At 37.7% G+C, this 19735-nt stretch overlaps 2 protein-coding genes and 1 long non-coding RNA gene across 8 annotated transcripts; 1 reads left to right on the forward strand and 2 right to left on the reverse strand.

The window, feature by feature from the left end:
• Positions 1-4234: 4234 nt before the first annotated feature.
• On the reverse strand, positions 4235-8672 carry LOC113290958 (zinc finger BED domain-containing protein RICESLEEPER 2-like). The gene is made up of 7 exons (XM_026540539.1): positions 8631-8672; positions 7702-7899; positions 7438-7511; positions 5554-6505; positions 4562-5453; positions 4321-4462; positions 4235-4259 (listed from the first exon to the last, which is right to left on the reverse strand). The coding sequence occupies exons 1-7, from the start codon at positions 8670-8672 to the stop codon at positions 4235-4237; spliced, it is 2325 nt and encodes a 774-aa protein (XP_026396324.1).
• A 1560-nt stretch (positions 8673-10232) lies between these two features.
• Positions 10233-13270, reverse strand: LOC113288055. 6 transcript variants are annotated; one of them, XR_003330460.1, is made up of 5 exons: positions 12990-13270; positions 12268-12868; positions 11757-11934; positions 11426-11528; positions 10233-10628 (listed from the first exon to the last, which is right to left on the reverse strand). It is a non-coding gene; the product is annotated as an uncharacterized LOC113288055 (long non-coding RNA). The 6 variants fall into 6 exon arrangements; XR_003330459.1 differs by having other exon boundaries at positions 11407-11528; positions 11757-12868; XR_003330457.1 differs by having other exon boundaries at positions 11757-12868; positions 13029-13269.
• Positions 13271-13741: 471 nt separating this feature from the next.
• Positions 13742-16828, forward strand: LOC113290959 (protein FAR1-RELATED SEQUENCE 5-like). Its single transcript, XM_026540540.1, has 4 exons — positions 13742-13762; positions 13872-16097; positions 16331-16555; positions 16676-16828. Exons 1-4 carry the CDS (start codon positions 13742-13744, stop codon positions 16826-16828), a joined length of 2625 nt encoding a protein of 874 aa, XP_026396325.1.
• Positions 16829-19735: the final 2907 nt, after the last annotated feature.

The following is a 19735-nucleotide window of genomic DNA, read 5'->3' on the forward strand; positions in this document are numbered from 1 at the left end:
AGTTCATCTAAGTGTTCAAGTTTTCCAATGGGGAATGCAGGGCAATAAGTTTCAATTTGATATGAGGATATTATCTCTTGGGGGTTGGGACATGGTACTTGGAGTAGATTGGATGAAAGGAATAAGTCCTCTGCAATTTGACTTCAATAAGTTAACAATTTCTTTCAACAGGAATGGGCAGAAGGTGGTGTTGCAGGGCATTACTGAGTCTACTGGTATATCTCTAATGACACGAGAGGAGTGTGACAAGTATATAAGGAAACACAAGCATGGGATTGTAGGATATTTGTTTTCCATCATTGGTGAAGAGAAACAAACCATAACCCCTCCTGACCTCCAACCACTTTTGAACTCTTTTCAGTCCATATTTAAAGACTCTACCACCCTTCCTCCCACTAAGAATCATGATCACCATATTCCATTACATCCCCTATCAACTCCACCAAATCAGAGGCCCTATAGAGTCCCTTACATTCAAAAATATGTAGTAGAAAAATTAGTGCATGAGATGTTAAATTATGGGGTTATTAGACCAATCCATAGCCCATTTTCATCTCCAATACTACTGGTTAAGAAAAAAGATGGGAGTTGGAGATTTTGTGTTGGTTATAGAAGGTTAAATGAAATCACAGTCAAAAATAAGTATCTAATACATGTCATTGATGAGCTTCTAGATGAGCTAAAGGGAGCTAAGGTATTTACTAAATAGACTTGAGAGCTGGCTATCATCAGATAAGGGTTTTTCCAGCTGATATCCACAAGACAGCCTTCAAGACACGCCAGGGACATTATGAGTTCTTGGTAATGCCATTTGGGCTTACAAATGCTCCAGAAAGCTTCCAAGCTTTAATGAATGATATTTTCCAGCCTTACTTGAGAAAATTTATACTGGTATTCTTTGATGACATACTCATATACATCCCAGACATGGAAACCCATATCCAACACCTAACCATAACCTTGGAGTTGCTTAAAGAGCATTCTCTCTTTGCTGAGCTTAGCAAGTGCTCTTTTGGTCAATCACAGATTGACTACTTAGGACACGTTATTTCTGGAGATGGTGTTGCTGCTGATCCTGAGAAGGTTGCTTGTATGGTTAATTGGACAGTTCCATCTACATTAAGAGATCTCAGGGGGTTCTTGGGACTCATTGGATACTACAGAAAGTTTGTTAAGGGTTATGGCATTATCTGCAAACCCCTAACTGATCTACTTGAGAAGAATAAGTTCCAACGGAGTAATGAAGCTCAAACAGCATTTCAACTACTAGAGGAGGTTGTTACTACTACTCCTGTCCTAGCACTCCCAGACTTCAATAAACCCTTTGAAGTAGCAAGTGATGCTTGTGATGTTGGGGTTGGAGCTGCCTTAATGCAAGAAAAGAGGGAATAACCTTTTTCAGCAAAGGTATGGGCTCTAGATTCTTAGCCTTATCCACTTATGAAAAATAAATGATGGCTGTTGTACTAGAAGTAACTAAATGGAGAACTTACTTATTGGGCAACAAATTCACTATATATACTGACCATCAAAGTATCAAGCATTTCATGGACCAGAAAATTCATTCAATGTTGCAGCAGAAATGGCTTGCTAAACTGTTGGATTACAATTATGAACTTAAGTATAGGAAGGAAGCTGATAACCTAGTAGCATATGCCTTATATAGAGTTAAATGGGAAGAAGAGCCAGCTTGTCAAGCAATTACTCAAATTCTTCCTTCCTGGCTTCAAGATGTTCACGACAGTTATATCAATGATTCCATGGCTCAGAAGTTAATTCCTGAATTAGCAGTCACTAACAAGGAGGTGGATGGATTCTCTTACCAACACGGTGTTCTAAGATATAAGCATAGATTGTATGTTGGCCAGAGTGGAGATATCAGAAAAACAGTTATAGCTGTTATTCACTCTTCTCCAGTTGGGGGTCATTCAGGAGGGCAAGCAACTTATCAAAAGGCTAAACTCTACTTTCACTGGTAGTACAACAACCATCATTTTGATTATGAAATGGATTAAGTTAAAAGGGAATTTAATTTAGAATTAAAAAAATGGATTCATATTAAATGGAAAAAGTAACTCCCAAATAAATGACATTAAGAGGGTATAATCTAAATTCAAAAACTTATTAAATATGTGGCAAAATCTAGATCACTCTTTATATACTAAAAATGTAGATTGAAAATCTTAAATCAGGGGCTCAATCCCAACCCTTCTTTATATGATAAAAATGTATATTGAAAAACTTAAAATCTTGACCGTCCTTTATATGTCTCAAATGTAGATAACCGTCCATATGGAAAAACAACATTGTCCTTTATAATATAGATATACTAGGATATGACATGTGCCGTAACAGCCCGAGAGTTTGTCCGTTGCTAATAATAATTGATCAATATTTTTTTTTTTGTGTTGGCCATAAAAAACACACATACTTTATTATTTTCTTGTTGTTGACATTTGTTACTTGCTTAAATGGGCATCCAAAAATTTATAGGGGGTTAGTCCTCAGGGGAGTTGAGTGTAGTTCAGTTTTTACCCGTTAGTCGTGGGGGAGTTTGAAGATGTCTCTTAAAATCTCCGTTGGTCGTGGGAGAGTTTAGAAGAGTCTCTCAAACTCCCTAAAAAACACTGTTAGTTGCGGGAATTTGAAAGAAACTCTTGAATTCCCTCTTAGAGAGTTGGTTATTTTGGGGAGTTCTGGGGAGTTTACAATGTATTTTTACCTCACTAGAAATCTCTCAAAAGAGTAGAGATTTTGGGAGAGTTTAGAAGAGTCTCCCAAACTCCCTAAACTCAAAACACCAAATTCTCTCAACTCCCTACACTCTCTTACACTCCCTCAACATCCCCGAGATTCAAAATACATTAAACTCATCAGTGGACTAACAACCGTCGATTCAAAATGTTATCATTCTCAGCCATGATTTATCTTTCTCCCTTTGAAAGCAATAACAACCATCGATTGATATTGATGAAAAAAAGCTAATCCAAAACCGTAACCTCCCGGGAATGAGTTGGTGTTACTACTGGACGTTATTAACTCATACGACAATGTAATGTTCTTTTTTTTCATTACTTTGTAATATCTAGAAATAAAGTTTTCGTTTCTTTTTATAATGATGGTTTTTTTAACACCCTTTTAACACGTGACGAAGAATAATCGGCCCCTCATACCACTATGTACTTTCTTTTTTTCCGAAAATGATTGATACACTGAACAAAAGCAACTGAAGTTTACACCGTGTGAGTAGCATGATGGGCCCACTCCTGTCCACCCTATCCAATACTCATAACGCAGAGTTCGGACCGTCGGATCCTCTCGATGCAGAACTCGGTGCAATTCTTAGAATTGTTTTTTTTTCATACTCATCTGTAGGCCTGCACACGGTTCGGTTCGGTGCGGTTATAGATAAAACCGTTCACCTAACTGTGTTCGGTGCGGTTATCACAATTAAAACTGCAGCCGAACTGTTTAGTCTTCGGTTCGGTTTTTAACCGCACCGATACTATTCGGTTACGGTTCGATTCGGTTCGGTTTTCACCTATACCCTGCACCTGTACATAAATACATTCTGAATTTCTAATAAACTGATCCTACATGTCTACATTCCATACTTAAGTCTTGACAAGATAACCATAGTCTAGAGAATAAAAACAGAGTTGAAGTTCACAAACAAATTGACCAAAGTCTTAAGTCTAAAGATTAACCAAAAAGTCTGATGAAACCAAAGTTAAAAAGCAAGTAGCATAAAGAGTTGCCAGTAAAAGAAAAAGAGTCATCCATTTGATCTTCATTTCTCAAGTAGCAGACCAGTAAAAGATTGCAGTCCATCCATCTCTCAAGCCAATCATCCCCTTAATCTTCATCCTTTCCCAAAATGTCTGCAACAAGAATGCAAAGAAGAAATATTCAAATATATTCAATGAAGTCCAATGATAAAAGGTATAAAAACTAACAGATAAAAGAAGATAACATTCATTCAAATTTCAAGTCAAAAGAGAAGAGATTCTATTACCATCTTCGATGTTGGAATTGTCATCTGGTACATAGTCACACAGAAAATCAAGAGAGATAGGTTTCTGCAACCAGCTTTGCGTACAGAGAAGTGCTTCAACTGTCCTGGCAGATAGCGAGCTTCTCCATGGGGTAAGAATGCGCTTTCCGGTACTGAATGCAGATTCTGATGCAACAGAAGACACTGGTATTGCCAAAATATCCTTCGCCATAAGTGATATCACCTTGTACTTGGTACTATTAGCCTGCCACCATGCCAGAATATCAAACTCCCTGGTAGACGCTTCACAGTCATCAAGCAAATACCTTTCAAGTTCTGACTTTGGATGAGTACTATGAACATCCATTCTTCGCCTTTTCTTCCTTGATTCAAGCATATCCTCAATGTTCTCTTCTTGCACAGAAACAACCATGTCATCAACACCAGCAGCAGCTGTTGACCCAATACCTAAGACATCAGAAAAATCAATAGTAAGTAATGATAAAAAGCAGATAAGCAATATTAAGTAATGAACTAATGATGATCAATAGTAAGTAATGATTTCACCTTCCTCTGCATTGGCATTTGAATACATGCTGGTGTACTCATCATAAAGTCTTCCCATATCTTGTTTCACAGCCTTCAAAACAGTTGTAACCCTTAAATCATCTTGCTCATACAAACATTCCAGATCAAATTTCAAACCAGATTCTTTCTCCCGAGGATCAAGCAACTTAGCAAAATACATAACAGAGTTCATATCTTCATAATCCCCCCAATATGCGTTATACTTCCGAAACATTGTTTCTGCCATCCTAGAAATATGAGGATCTCGGTTTCCTATAGCTCTAAGACGAACCAACTGTTCATGGATCAATGCCAACTGCCATAGAAATTCATGTGAAGTAACCTGAACTGAAGCCGAGAACTTAACAGTAACATCAAAGAAGATTTTTAAACACTTAACAAGACACCTAGCATATGACCAGTCTACAGCATAGGGAGCATGATGATGGGGCTTGTTCTTTTTCTTAATATTATTCTTTCTAGATACATCTACCTCACATTCAGATTCACTAGATGAACTAAGATAATAATCTTCATTATCAATTACAACAGTATCATCATCGGTATTAGGTAAAGCTTCACTTTCAGATTCTTTGAAAATGTACTTAGAACGAAAGCTCTTGTCCTCCCTTTCTAACCTCTTAAATACCTTTTCATATGGAATGGCAGCTTCAAGCATCAGATACGTAGCATTCCACCTGGTCTTCACATCAAGGAAAACCATCTTCTTACAATCAATCTTCTCGAGAGCAGCACATTCTTTGAATTTGGCCAACCTAGAGGGAGAACCGGTAACAAACTTGATAACTGATCTGATCCTTCCAACTGACTTGTGATACAACAACACAACATCTTTGACAACAAGCGCAAGAACATGCGCAGCACACCTTACCTGATAAGAATGGAACAAGGAAATATCATCAAAAAATCAGTAACAAGCACAAAGAAGTATAAAATAAACATAGCATTAGAGTTAAGAAAAGTAATCATACCTGCATGTATTGAGCTCTCACTACTGCTGTTGTCCAATTGATGACACTGGTTTGAAGATACTCAATTGCGACAGTATTTGCACTGACATTGTCCAAAGTCACACCAAAAAGATCTTCTAGACCCCAATCCAACAAACATTTCTCAATCATTTTCCCAATCTCCTCTCCAGTATGACCCTTGATCAAGCAAAACAGGATGATCCTCTTTTGAAGTTTCCAATGGATATCAATAAAGTGCACTGTCACACACATATAATTGAAGTTGTTTGGAGAGGTCCATGCATCAGTTGTAAGAGAGACTCTTTGTTTACTTTCTTTGAAGTATTTCTTCAACTTATCTTTCTCATCTTTGTACATAATTAAAAGATCTCTGTAAATGGTCATCCTGCTTGGCACCTTGAATCTAGGTTCAAGTTGTTCAATATATCTTCTAAACCCTTCTCCTTCTACAATTATAAATGGCAGTTCATCTATGACGACAAACTCAGTCAATCTTCTTCTACACATATCCTTGTCATAACTTACATCAACCAGCTGTGATGACTGTCCAGGCCTTGGTGGTGGATACACCAAACTCTTTTGTCCCTTGAGCTTCTTGTTGGGATTCTCTGGACATGTGGCTAAATGTGTCTTCATGCTGGAAGTTCCATTTCCTCTACTATGTGCTTGAAATTTCTTGTGACAATGCTTACACTGTGCTTTTTCTTCGCTGATCCTTGTAAAGTCATTCCAAACTTTTGATCTAGTTTTCCCCTTCTTCTTAGGTACAACTTCAGGTGCAGGGTCCTGTGTAGGTGTAGCCTGCTGTGTAGCTTGTGTTTCTTGAGTAGCATCAACTTGAGGTGTTATAGATAGTGTCACATCAGTAGAACCAGCTGCAGTGGATGGAAAGGGAGATGCATTTTCCATTTTGCAGCTTGATAATGAAGCTGAACTTGATCCAATCATTGCCCTGCCAAAGGTAAACAAGTTAGTTCTTACTTCTTAATACAATCACACATATTTCTTAAAACAAGAAAGTTAGTTCTGATTCTGAACTTGATAATGAAACTGCACTTCATGTGAGTGACATTGCCTGCCATCTAACTCAATTTTAATTAAAAGCAAACAAAACAGTTTTATGCTGGTCCTGTGTCACTGCTTAAGATTATAGATAGATGTCAACTAGAAGAATGAACCAAAAACGAACCTTGGATGTAATAGGAGAGAATAAAAGTGATAGTCATTTGCTATCACTTTTATTACACAAGCAAAATCTTAAGCAAAAATTAAACCCTTAGAGCATATGAACTAAATAAAGCAGTTCGTATGCTCTAAGGAATTTTCTATGTAAAACTTGAAAACAAAAATAAAGTTGTGGCACAGGGTAGGCTTTAAATAAACCTAAACAGTTATCCAAACTCCTAAGATACACTCCACTTAGAGCTAGAAACTCCCCTAGTAAGGGTTTAATGGAGTTATACCCAAATTCAAAAAGTCACAGATCATAAATCAAAATGATTATCAGGTCTACCTAGATTGTATCAATAAATTCTGATTTCATTATCAATCATCTAGAATTGCTAGATGATGAAAGAATTAACAAACCACATAATCAAGCTCATTATGTTATTCATAAATCTATTAAATTATCATCAACAACTACAAAATCAGCACAGTTCATGTTTTTCAATACGTATTAATAATACAAAATTAACAAAACATCTACCCAAGGATAAAACAAAGATTCAACACAATCCAATTCAAATAAGATCTAAATCTGTAATACGGATTGATATTCACATAAATTTAGTCAAAGCAATAACGGATCCATGTATACATATACAATTGATTCAACAAAATCGAAATGAAACCAAACAAATCAGAACAAGAGAGATAGGTTACCTGTAATCAGACTCCTTCCTTAAGAAATCTTTCAGACTCCTTCCTTGAGTTCCTCCCCTTAACTCAACCAAAACCTAAAATAAAAAACCCATGACTGTAATCAGAAAAATAAGATTTGACAAAAGAAATTGATTGATAAACACAAAACAACAAGCAAACGATTTCGATAAAAGAAACCCTAAGTCCTAACAGAAGAATAATTAAAAAAAACCTAGAAATTGAATAACAAACAAATCAATCGAAACTCGTGACCTATTTACTTACTAGATAGAGCCATAGAGGTGGTGGTGCTCTTGATGGAGGTGGTGGTGGTCTGCTGTCTACTGGTGGTGGAGGCGACTGAGGTGATTCAGGTGAAGGCTGAAGAGAAAATGAAGAGGGAGAGGAAGAGAAAGAGAAACGAAGAAGAGAAAATGACGAAGAGATTAGGATTGCCAGAATATATATGGTGGAGGATTTAATCTAGACGGCTAGTATTAATCAGGATCAAAACTAATCGACGGTCCATACTAATCGGTTGTTCGGTGCGGTTAGTGTGCGGTTATGGGTGGAACCGTTTACCGAACCGTAAATCTAACGGTTATTAAAATGAAAACCGTGACCGATCGTTGGATCATCGGTTCGGTGCGGTTTCGGTGCGATTAGTGCGGTTTCGGTGCGGTTTGCGGTTTCGGTGCGGTTAGTGTGCAGCCCTACTCATCTGTTAATTCATGTGGCTTGCTGCGCCAATTTGCATGCTCTTCTGCCACTTTATTCGGTTCCTGGCTAAGTTATCGTTCAATTAGCTACCTAGAGTTATGTTGTTGCTAGTCTGTTCAGTGTCCTAGTGAAATAATTTGTCCAATTAATCCTAATTTTTAATATTCCCTCGATTGACGCAATCATTAAAGACCCCACATGTTTAATCAGTTTACTCTCCATCGGACTATAGTTGCACACACTGCTCAACTTTTCCAAGGTGTTCAACAGATCGTTGTATTTCATTAACTGTGTAGCTTCATAGTACTGTTTTTATTTGATGTTTATTTGTTTTTCTTGCAAACCCATTTACAACACGAAACTGTGTCTAGAAACTTCGTCCTCAACTAATACTATGATCCAAGCTCTATTCTGAATTCCACCATGGGCGAGCGATCAATCATCAATAGGAACAGCTAGTAGTGGATTGTTAGAGCATTAGCTCAATTTCATACATTCCTCTTAGTAATACATTGTGGGTTCCACTCGCATCCCATTTTATACCTATAATCCCCAGCCGTGTTGTGTAACGCGCAGTACTATAGAGAGGAGGCACTTGGATTTGGTACAGAATGAAAATCATGCGATAAATCTCCTATAACATGACATGACCACCCAATTGAAGCTTTAGTAGGACCACAGCATCAGTAATAGAAACTTTACAACTTCTTGATAATAAACCCCAACGTGTAGGAGAATCCAGGCACAGTAATGTCAAACTTAGAAAATTAAAGTGGTTTTCCACATTAAAAAAATAATGATTAAGGACTGCCATCCTAGTCTCTCTCTCACTCGCACCTGTAAAATAACCTACTAAAGAATCAAATACAACTTTAAAAGACTTGAGAAATAGTTAAGCTTTTCTTTATATAATGGTAGGCTCTTTTTATAGAGTTAAAAACCCCGCTTATAAACAAACTACCATGTTTCCAACTTTGTTCGAAGTTGGATTACGGTGGGAAAAATTTATCCATTGTATAAATTTTTGAATGCACATGACTGGCTATGTGTACATATTTCATCATCAAACACGTGTATATAGGAAGATACGTGGAGAGCATGCGGACAAAGTCATCAAAACATGATGACACACACCCATAGCCAAGAAGCTCATCCCGTCGACGTCGGATCCTTACCCGAACAAATCTAAGGGCAGAAGTTAAGATGTACCGAAAACACGATGTACTGCGGAGCACCAAATAACTCCCGAAGAGTTACTTTATCTCATCCCCAAAAGAAGCCAAGATCAACGGTGGAGAGAAGGTGAACTGACATGGACGTGACAGGGGCAGAAGACACTTGTCTGACACGAGCAGCGCCTCAACTACCCGCATTAAACACTCTGAGCAGTATACGTGTCGATCAGCCCGTGGAACGAACGAGGATGACTCTGAGTGATCAAGCAATGAACGAAGACCTCCGCGTGATGGACACAAAGCACAAGAAGATAAGGTTTCAACGGCCCTCAGAAATGGGTCCCACACTCTAACCCTATAAAGACCCCCTCTCCACCAAGAGTGAGGGGATGGGGAAAAATCAGGGAGAGAAGGAGAGAGAAAGATTGTGAGTGTAAGTTTGTCCTTTACAATATACAGACCTATGTAAACTCCAAAGTCACTCGACTATATCTGTAACCATGAAGTACATAGTGAAACAACAACCCCGTGGATGTAGGCCTTAGTGCTGAACCACGTAAATCCCAGTCTTATTTACATTTCAGCACTTTATATTTGCCTAACGCTCCATGAGTTTTATTTTTATACTTCGTTTTCTTTATCTTCCCCTGCGTAAACGCCCCTCGCGATGTTTTACGCCCCTCGCGATGTTATTGGATGAGGCTATGATAAACCCGAAGGTTTTGAGCCAAGGAATCAATACAATTATATTATCCGTGTGAGTCTGTACCTAGAATGCGAACATTGTTTGTGAACATATTGATGCCTGCGTGATTTATGTGTTCACAGCCTAGATATCCTTTTGTGCATAGATCACCACCAAATAAAGTAAGTCAACGAGTAGTTGGACATAAAGTTTAGCACAGTACACATTAAAACTCGATGAAAATGCATTTCTTAGTTCTCATTAAAATATCAAACAACAGTATCATCTGATCATGGGTATCCATCCGATATAAATCAGAAGTTTGTAACCTACTACATAATCCCGGCTTCATTTGCATTCAATTGACCGGCCACATACACCCAATTCTCTGTGTTGCAACGAAACTAAAAATACTTGTAACAGGAAAAACAGCTAGCTAAATTAGCTAATCACCAATGAAACACAACCTTACATAACACTCATTCTTTTATCCGACTCCATTATTTCGTTGATTGCTTCCTTCTGTCCATAATTCATTTTCTCTACATTCGAAGACACCGCTTCTTGTATGTTAAACTGGAGTTGAGGCCTTAGAACACCAATTCCGCCTAATTTGTTATGTTTTGGGCTTCCTGCAAATTGTCCAATTAATAGGGCATAATAAATACACGTTCTTCAGTAAGATTTTAACTAACATGAACCCTAGTTGGTGTTTTAGAAATACTAAAACTTGATATAGTTTCGAACATCAAAATAGAACTGAAGTGTCTCATACAGTTCGTTTTTACTGCTGCATTTCACAAAACTGTAAATGTTTTCCAGTGCATACCATATTATATATCTTATTTACAGTTATTCAAACGATGGAATCATATCTGTGAGCACCATAGTAGTTCAGGGTGGCTCTTATTGACGTACAGAAACACATACTTTAGAGCGTTGAAGTTGATTTGGGGAACCATTAATATGGTGTACAATTATAGTCATCCTTTGGATCTTGTAATTGTAATGCAGTTGTACAGAACTGGAAGAATATGTATTTGATATTTTTTTTTTGATGTAATCATCATGAATATATCATACAAAGGCTTCTTTTGGTGTTTTCTAAGATAGTTAAAGTCGTATCACTTAGAAGTGGATAATGACAGTCAAAAATCTTTGTTAATGAAGTTAGCCTTCAATCGTCCGATGGAAGTAGATAGATTATGCCTATTAAAGTCTATCATCAGTAAGCATTAAGCAATATAGATTGATCATTGGTGAAGACTCCAAACAGTTAGCAACATAAGACAAAAAGAGGACTATATGCAAACATGCCAGACGTTGAAGAAGATGAGCCATGTCAGCAAGTTCAGTATTTGATAAAATGCGCATAAAAGAGACTGAAAGGGCAAAACTGCAGACTTATACCTTCTCCAAGCGTACATACCTGATATCTCCAAGTACCATCAGGTCATTATAACTCGGCCCATTGTATGAGAAACTTTATGCACACCCATACCTCTGCTTCATTTCTTAAAATATAAGCATCGCTGTGGCAAAAGTAGGAAATTAAACCACATGAAAATTGATAGGCAGAGAAAATTAAAGAAGTCAATAAACACCATCCCTAACACACTTAATGAATATAATGACAGCTCAAGTACCACATGATAAGCTTCACATTTCATAAGCGAGGCGTTTCAGTCTCAAATCTAAGTTAACTCTAGCAACATGCAGGACTAAATATAAAAGAGAAAAACAGTGGACATAGTACTTACAGTTTATTGCACAAGCATGCACACGGTGTTCTACTTGAAAAGCACACGGTGCACATTCTTAGCAAGACAAAACCGTCTTTTTGGGACAACAACGTGAAATGCTCAAGGAAAATGGAACAACCCTAGAGGAGATATGGTGCAAATTTCCCACAAATAAGAGCCATGGGTACTCAAAATACTGTATACATGAATCAATATGAAATCTGAGAACAATAAACCATTAAATTTTATTTCCAATTAGTAATTTCAACTTTACATTGACATTGACAATTAAACCTCAGAAAAGGTAAAGAATAACAACTAAAAAAAAACACCATGAAGCATAATTTTTCTAAAACTAATACTTAAAAATTTGAGTGCCGATAACAGCTTCTTGTCGACATAGTAAAAAATCTCCAAAACAAAACTAAATTGATACCTTAGCATTTTCGATGTGTAGCAAACCTGAGTATATCAAAACATATAACAAATACTGAATCAAAATTTTGGAATCATAAAGATGAAAACTTACTCCGTTCTCTCGCCCCTCTTTAGATTATATCCAAAACCTATATATAAAATTGATTCACAAACCGAACATGGGAAAGACAGATGCCCGTCTCTTTTCTCAATATATCCTCCACACCGTAATCATAGAAAAACAAATTTCCAAGTTCCAAGCAGTGAGCAAATTAAAATCAAGCATTGAGGTCGTATAATCCTGAAACATTATTTTCAAAAAGAAAAAAAAAATCCTTAAACGTTTACCATTCAGCAGATCCAAAGGATCGAACAAAGTATTTTTCAGGATTAGGCTCTCGATTCATACTTCACTGCAAATCTGTGAATTCCCAAACTCTAGAAATCAGTCTAAACCAAGTGTGAGTTCCTAATAGAAGGTACATAATTAAGAGTTATACAAACACAAATATTTGCTCAAAACCCAACCTGCAATTATGTAAAAAATCGTAAACAAGATAAAGAGAAGCACCGTAAGATGGTGGTTTGACACAAACATAGAGAATATCACCAGCAAAATGAAATTAGAAAAAACCCTTATATTCATAACATTGCCCGGTTAAAATAGAACAGAGAATACATACCACTTCCGCTACCGCTAAGACAATCACAACCTGCAACGAAACTGTAGGTATTCATCAAATCAGGACAACAACAAAATTTCATTAAAACCTCATGGAAAAAGAACAGCCCTATGTTTAACAAAGGCAATTAATCCAAAACTTTGAAGAATACCTTCATACTGAAACCAAAGAGTAAAGATTTAATTTATACCCTGGTGTTTAGTTTTCCGTTGGTTACGGATGAAAATCTAGAGCTAAATAATCTCAATAACGCCCTGACTACTTATTTTTGGTAACTCTGTGGGTGTAACGGATGAAACAGTCGGGTTTGAGACGTCGGATGAGGGCGTAAGCAGAGGGTTCAATTTCAGCCACGATTTATCTCCTTGAATTTATTCTATTTTGAGAAGCATGGGAGTCGTCGATCAATATAAAACACCGATTAAAAACTGTCGGATTAGACCAAAACCATTTATTTTGTAAGAATGATATGTATATGCATGTACGTATTTGATACTGATTATTTCATTGTCTTAGTTGCGAGACTTTATTGTTACATGTTATTACATGTATGTATCACATTTATAAAAAGATATATTTCCTAAGTGGGGTCCGTATCTTCTGTGCCAAAGACAATATGAGCCACCTGTGCCAAGCCAATGAAATCGCGCCACGTATTCCTCTTTATTTTTAATATCAAAACCGGATATAATTTCCTTAATCCACTCTTCTCGGTTTGGAAACAGTATCAAAACGGATTCCGTTAATGAATTTGGGAGAGAGAATATAAATAGATTATTTTCTGTTATTTTTATATAAATAGAAAATATAAAAAATATTTGACCGTATATATACACTATATATCTACTTTTATATACTTCGTTCGTGATGCTAAGAAAAAAAACACACAAACAGTTGAGTTTTATGGAGCCTGATGATCTGGAGGTACTACTTATATGAATACTAATCATATTGTATATTTCACCCAGTCAAAATATGTATGTTGTTTCTAGATTTCATATGCTAATTTATGTTTTGTATTTTGATGCTGTAGAACGCATGCCCTGCGGATAAGTTTATAGAAGGAAGTCAAACTAATCGAAGATTGGATTTTGATCAAGGTATATATTTAAACACTTCTTTAACTGATGAACTTATTGAAGAGCCAGAAAATACTATAAATGTTGATGAAAGTATTGAAGAGCCAACGAATACTAGAAACGTCGATTTAATGCATTTTAGAATACGAAAAGAAGAAATTCCTGTCGTTGGAATGGAGTTCGGAACCGAAGATGATGCATTCAAATTTTATAATGCATATGCTTTTATGATGGGTTTTAGTGTTAGGAAAAGTAGAACACATTTATTCCAAGATGGCAAATTGAGAGACAGACTTTACGTTTGTTCAGCCCAAGGTACCCGCGAAGAAGATAAACGCGATGATACTGTACAAAATCACCGAGCAGAAACGAGGTTTGGGTGCCTAGCAGAAATGAAAATTAATCGCACACCCGATTGTAAGTATCGTGTTAGTAAATTTTTTCCGTATCATACACATGTGACTACAACTCCTAGTAAGTCTCATCTTTTTAGGTCACACAGAAAGCTAAATATCGCAAATGCAGCTCAAGCTGATATGGCTGATAGTTCAGGAATTGCTCCTAAAGAGGCTTTTGAGTTTATGAGTAGACAAGCTGGTGGTCGTGAGAATCTTGGGTTTATACCTATTGATCATAAAAATTATTTACGTACTAAGCGAACAAGAAAAATAAAATATGGAGAGACAGGTGGTGTATTAGAATATCTACAAAAAATGCAAGTAAATGATCCTAATTTCTATTCTGCTATACAAGTTGATGAAGATGATTTGATAACTAACATTTTCTGGGCTGATGCAAGGATGATGTTAGATTATGATCTGTTCGGCGACGTAGTATGTTTTGATACTACTTTCAGGAAAAACAAAGAAGGACGACCCTTTGCCATGTTCGTCGGAGTGAATCATCATAAACAATCAATTATTTTTGGTGCTGCATTATTATATGATGAATCTGCAGAAACTTTTATCTGGTTGTTTGATACTTTTTCCAAAGCTATGTCTGGAAAAAAGCCAAAAAGTATTTTCACTGACCAAGACGCAGCAATGGCTAAAGCATTAGCTTCACAGTGGCCAGAATCATGTCATCGGTTGTGTATTTGGCATATTTATCAAAATGCTGCAAAGCATCTTAGCCACGTGTTTCATAAATTTACCAACTTCGCAACTGATTTCACAAATTGTGTCTATGATTACGAGGATGAAGAAGAATTTACAAATGGTTGGTTTAAGATGCTTGAAAAATACAATCTCAATGGAAATGATTGGCTAAGAAGATTATATGATCTAAAGGAAAAATGGGCACTAGTTTATGGGCGAGACACCTTTTGTGCTGAAATAACCACCACTCAACGCAGCGAAAGCTTAAATAGTCTTGTAAAAAGATATGTCAGCTACAAGTATGATCTATTGCGTTTTTTCGAGAATTTTGAAAGACTAGTGGATGATCGTCGTTACGAAGAAAAAAGGATGGATTTTAGAGCGAGCCAAAGTACTCCTACATTATCATTTCCAGTAAAAATTTTGAAGCATGCAGCAAGTGTTTATACACCAGCAGTATTCAAGTTGTTCCAGATACAACTATGTAGAGCTCATGATTGTTCCTTTAGCTGCTTTAACGATGGTGAAAGTGAAACATTAAGTAAATATAAAGTTATTCCACATGGGAAAAAATACCACCGCACAGTCATTTATGACTCGAAAAATAATAATGTTTCATGCAGCTGCAGGAAATTTGAATTTGCTGGTTACTTGTGCTCACATGCTTTAAAAATCCTTTGTGTAAAGGATATTAAGAGCATTCCTGATCAGTATATTTTGAAGAGATGGACAAAAGATATTAAGTGCGTTAGCACGAAAATCGGTTCAAATCTTCATGAAAAAAGAGAGTCAAGGGAAAATGTCGTAAGGAGATATAGAGAGTTGTGTAGATCATTGTTTCAACTAGCAACAAGGGCAGCTGAGTCTGAAGAGGTATATGAAATTGCCAAACTAGGACTGGATACCACGTTGAAGGAAGTTGATGCAAGTTTGAGGGGACTTACAATTCAGGAAGACCCAATAAACAAAGACATCACATCGGAAACTAGCGATGACCCAAAGCTAGTTCTCACTGCTATTCATAATAGCTATCAAGCAGTAAAGGGGATTAAAACAAAAGAGAAGGCAACTGGTACTACTTACGTTAGTCCAAAAACCGCTTTAGAAAGAGCTACACAACCAAAAAAACCTCGACAGACATTTTAGATCCTCATGAACACCCATCTGCACTTCCACATCAAATCCAACAGGTAAAATTATATTTTCTTGATTTTTGATTGGATACAAAGTTCATTTCTTAATCAATCATCCATTATCAAGGCTAAATAATTTAGTTCATTCTTGTTAGTTATTAAACATTTTTATTCATGTCTCAGGAACCAAATTCATTTACTGGAACCATGGCAATATATAGCAGTCAAATGTTGCCGATGCCGTCATCGACATTGATACCTCAACGTAGTAGCCATGAGCTACCGATGCACCTACCCATGTCTCTGCCTTCGCATGATTTCTATATGGGAACCATGCCTACATTGACGTCTGTACCAATCTATAGTAATCCTATGTTACAGACAACTCTACCTTCAAACAATGTGCCGGTAATATACTTTTCACGACTGTTTTCATTTTTGTACGCATGCTGATTGTGAACTCAATTGTACATCTCATGTTTCGATGATACATGGTCATTTAACTAATTTTAATTATTAATATAATAGCAATGGTATACGGGAGGTAGTGGAGGCTACAATACTATAAGCAATTATCAACAACATTCCAATGGCATGGTTAACTTCTTACAGGTACAGTTGATGAATTTGTTTGTCTTCCCTGTTCCCCTCAAACATTTGTTCATTGGACCTTGCTACTGAAAAGAGAACCTTGTTACGTCAAGGATTTGGGTCATTGAAGCTTGTGCGCTTCATAGAAGCTGTTTTATATAAGTTAATTAGCAAGTTAGTTCAAATTGATATTTGTATATCTAATTATGTGTACATTTTTATAATGATTTGCATGAACAAGTGCAACTACAAACAAGACAAGGCAACGAGCAGTTGAATAACCTACATCCCCGCAGCTACCAATGAGTGAAGGAGCAGGATATTGATGCAATTATATTCTGTCTTTCAATTAATAAGATAATTTAGAAATTTTTAAATTGTTATATTTATGCTTTTAATACAAAAATTTTGATTTCAAATTGTTATATTTATAATTTAAAAATTTTGATATATTGTGCATTATCACTTCCTAGCGGTAGGTAGATCAGATTTCTAAGTGAAACTGAAAGACTGCCACACTAACAAACGCCTGAACTCTTTTTTTTTTTGAAGCAAATGTAGTCTATATAGCAATGAAAATAAATTAATTTGATAAATTTAACTATAAAAAATAATTTATTTATATTCTCTCTCCCAAATTCATTAACGGAATCCGTTTTGATACTGTTTCCAAACCGAGAAGAGTGGATTAAGGAAATTATATCCGGTTTTGATATTAAAAATAAAGAGGAATACGTGGCGCGATTTCATTGGCTTGGCACAGGTGGCTCATATTGCCTTTGGCACAGAAGATACGGACCCTCCTAAGTGATCTCCACAAATAAAAGAAAGGGAATCGATTGAAAACCGCAGGTTGAAGACTTTGTTTTACATTTAATTTTTTCTAGTGAGTAGCATAATGTTTAACTCATATGTTGGAAACACCAGAAACGGAGCAACCTAATCTTTTCCAAACAAGTTCTTTTAACATCTTATCTTATCTTATAGTAAAGAAAAGATCCTTTTTGGTTGTATTTGTGGGTGAAAACGGTTTCTGTTGGTTTTGGTAAATTCGTGTGTGTGGATGAGAAACGAGTCTAGACCCTAAACAATATACTGCACGGGAGTACTTTTGATTCGAGAGATCAATCTGTACAACCCTGCACCAAACCAAGAAATGGTCGTTCCAGGCTTGCTTCGGTCACAAAGTGAAGGAGAAGGGTTGGTCTTAGGGAGGAAAGCGAAGAAAGTGTTGAGACCAGAATAGTTGATTCTGAAGGTGTGGTTGCTTACGACTTGTATCAGAAAGTAGAACTGGCTAGCAGAATGGAAAGCTACCAGGTGATTTCAGGTGATTTCTGGATACTGTGTTGTTCTCTGACCCAAAACTTGTTGTTTGGTGGAAATAGGTGAAACCTATTTATACAGGTCGTAGCAAAACGTACCCTGATCTCGTAAGAAGTGGAAACAATTGAGTAGTGGAAGAGTGGAGTAACGTGTAACGTCAGAATTTATGCTTCCATGATGAAGGAAACATTTACACCATTACTTCTTGCCATTACTAACCGCCCTTCTTCATGACACTTTCTCGTAACGGCCGTATTGCACACCGTACACTGTAAACCGCCAGACCAATACCTTGATGAGTATCCCCCAGTTTGTGCATGTTTGATGTCTTGAGTGTTTTCATGGAAAACATGTAGCACTTTGCTACGTGTGGAAAGTTAAAATCAAGAGGCTTGTCGCAGGAAAATAGCATGTGATGCTATTAGGATTGTCTTGGCTGGTCGCCTGAAACTTTCCACAAGCCTGCCGGCTCGGTGGCGAACTTTGATGGCTGAGATTGCATCTCATGATGAATGGTAGCCATTGATTATGACTACCTTCTGTTGGCGCCTGGTAATGGCGCAATGGCACCTTTGGCGCATGCCAGCGGCATTGCAGCATGGCTCGTGCATGTCAGTGGCACGGTGGTGCAAGTGGCGCCAGGCGTAGCCATGGCCACTAGATTTAAGCGGCGGGTCGCCTAAAAGTTGCCACAAGTCTGCAGTTTGGTGGCAAACTTGGATGGTTGAGATCGCATCTCATGAGGAAGGGTAGCCGTTGATTATGACTACCTTCTATTGGCACCTGGTAATGGCGCAATGGCACCTTTGGTGCATGCCAACGGCATTGCAGCATGGCTGGCATGGCTCGTGCATGTTAGTGGCACGGTGGTGCAAGTGGCTCCTGGCATAGCCATGGCCACTAGATTTAGGCGGCGGGTCGCCTAAAAGTTGACACAAGTCTGTTGGTTCGGTGGCGAACTTTGATGGCTGAGATTGCATCTCATGATGAAGGGTAGCCATTGATTATGGCTACCTTCTGTTGGCGCCTGGTAATAGCGCAATGACACCTTTGGCATTGCAGCATGGCTGACATAGCTCGTGCATGTCAGTGGCACGGTCGTGCAAGTGGCGCCTGGCGTAGCCACGACCACTTGATTTAGGCGGCGGGTCGCCTAAAAGTTGCCACAAGTCTGGAATTTTGGTGGCAAACTTGGATGACTGAGATCGCATCTCATGAGGAAGGGTAGCCGTTGATTATGGCTACCTTCTATTGGCGCCTGGTAATGGCGCAATGGCACCTTTGGTGCATGCCAGCGGCATTGCAGCATGGCTGGCATAGCTCGTGCATGTTAGTGGCACGGTGGTGCAAGTGGCGCCTGGCGTAGCCATGTCCACTAGATTTAGGCGGCAGGTCGCCTAAAAGTTTCCATAAGGTTCGGTGGCAGACTTGGATGGCTGAGATTTTAATTTAGGAGAGAGATTGGTCGTTGATTATGGGCACTTGTTAGTGTCATAATGGCATAGCTGCGGCATACGCCTACGTCACGGTGGCATAGCCGCGTCTGTGGCGTTGTGGCATGGCCAAAGCTAGGATTTGGCTACATGGACAAAGTTAGGGCTTGGCGGCATGTCCAAGGATAGGATTTGGCGTCGTGGCCAAAGTTAGGGGTTAGCGGCATGGCCAAGGCTA

The sequence above is a fragment of the Papaver somniferum genome, chromosome 6 (assembly GCF_003573695.1).
Source record: "Papaver somniferum cultivar HN1 chromosome 6, ASM357369v1, whole genome shotgun sequence".
Taxonomy (NCBI): Eukaryota; Viridiplantae; Streptophyta; class Magnoliopsida; order Ranunculales; family Papaveraceae; genus Papaver; species Papaver somniferum.

What these genes read in the sequence shown, in the direction of transcription:
- LOC113290959 (XM_026540540.1), top strand. Translation starts at nt 13,742, where the DNA reads ATGGAGCCTGATGATCTGGAG. An exon ending in TGGAGCCTGATGATCTGGAG is followed by an intron (nt 13,763 to 13,871) that starts GTACTACTTATA and finishes TTGATGCTGTAG; the next exon opens with AACGCATGCCCTGCGGATAA. An exon ending in TACCTTCAAACAATGTGCCG is followed by an intron (nt 16,556 to 16,675) that starts GTAATATACTTT and finishes TTAATATAATAG; the next exon opens with CAATGGTATACGGGAGGTAG.
- LOC113290958 (XM_026540539.1), bottom strand. Translation starts at nt 8,672, where the DNA reads ATGGGATGCGAGTGGAACCCACAATGTATTACTAAGAGGAAT. An exon ending in CACCTCTATGGCTCTATCTA is followed by an intron (nt 7,512 to 7,701) that starts GTAAGTAAATAG and finishes TTTTTATTTTAG; the next exon opens with GTTTTGGTTGAGTTAAGGGG. An exon ending in CCAAAGTCAGAACTTGAAAG is followed by an intron (nt 4,260 to 4,320) that starts GTATTTGCTTGA and finishes GCATGGTGGCAG; the next exon opens with GCTAATAGTACCAAGTACAA.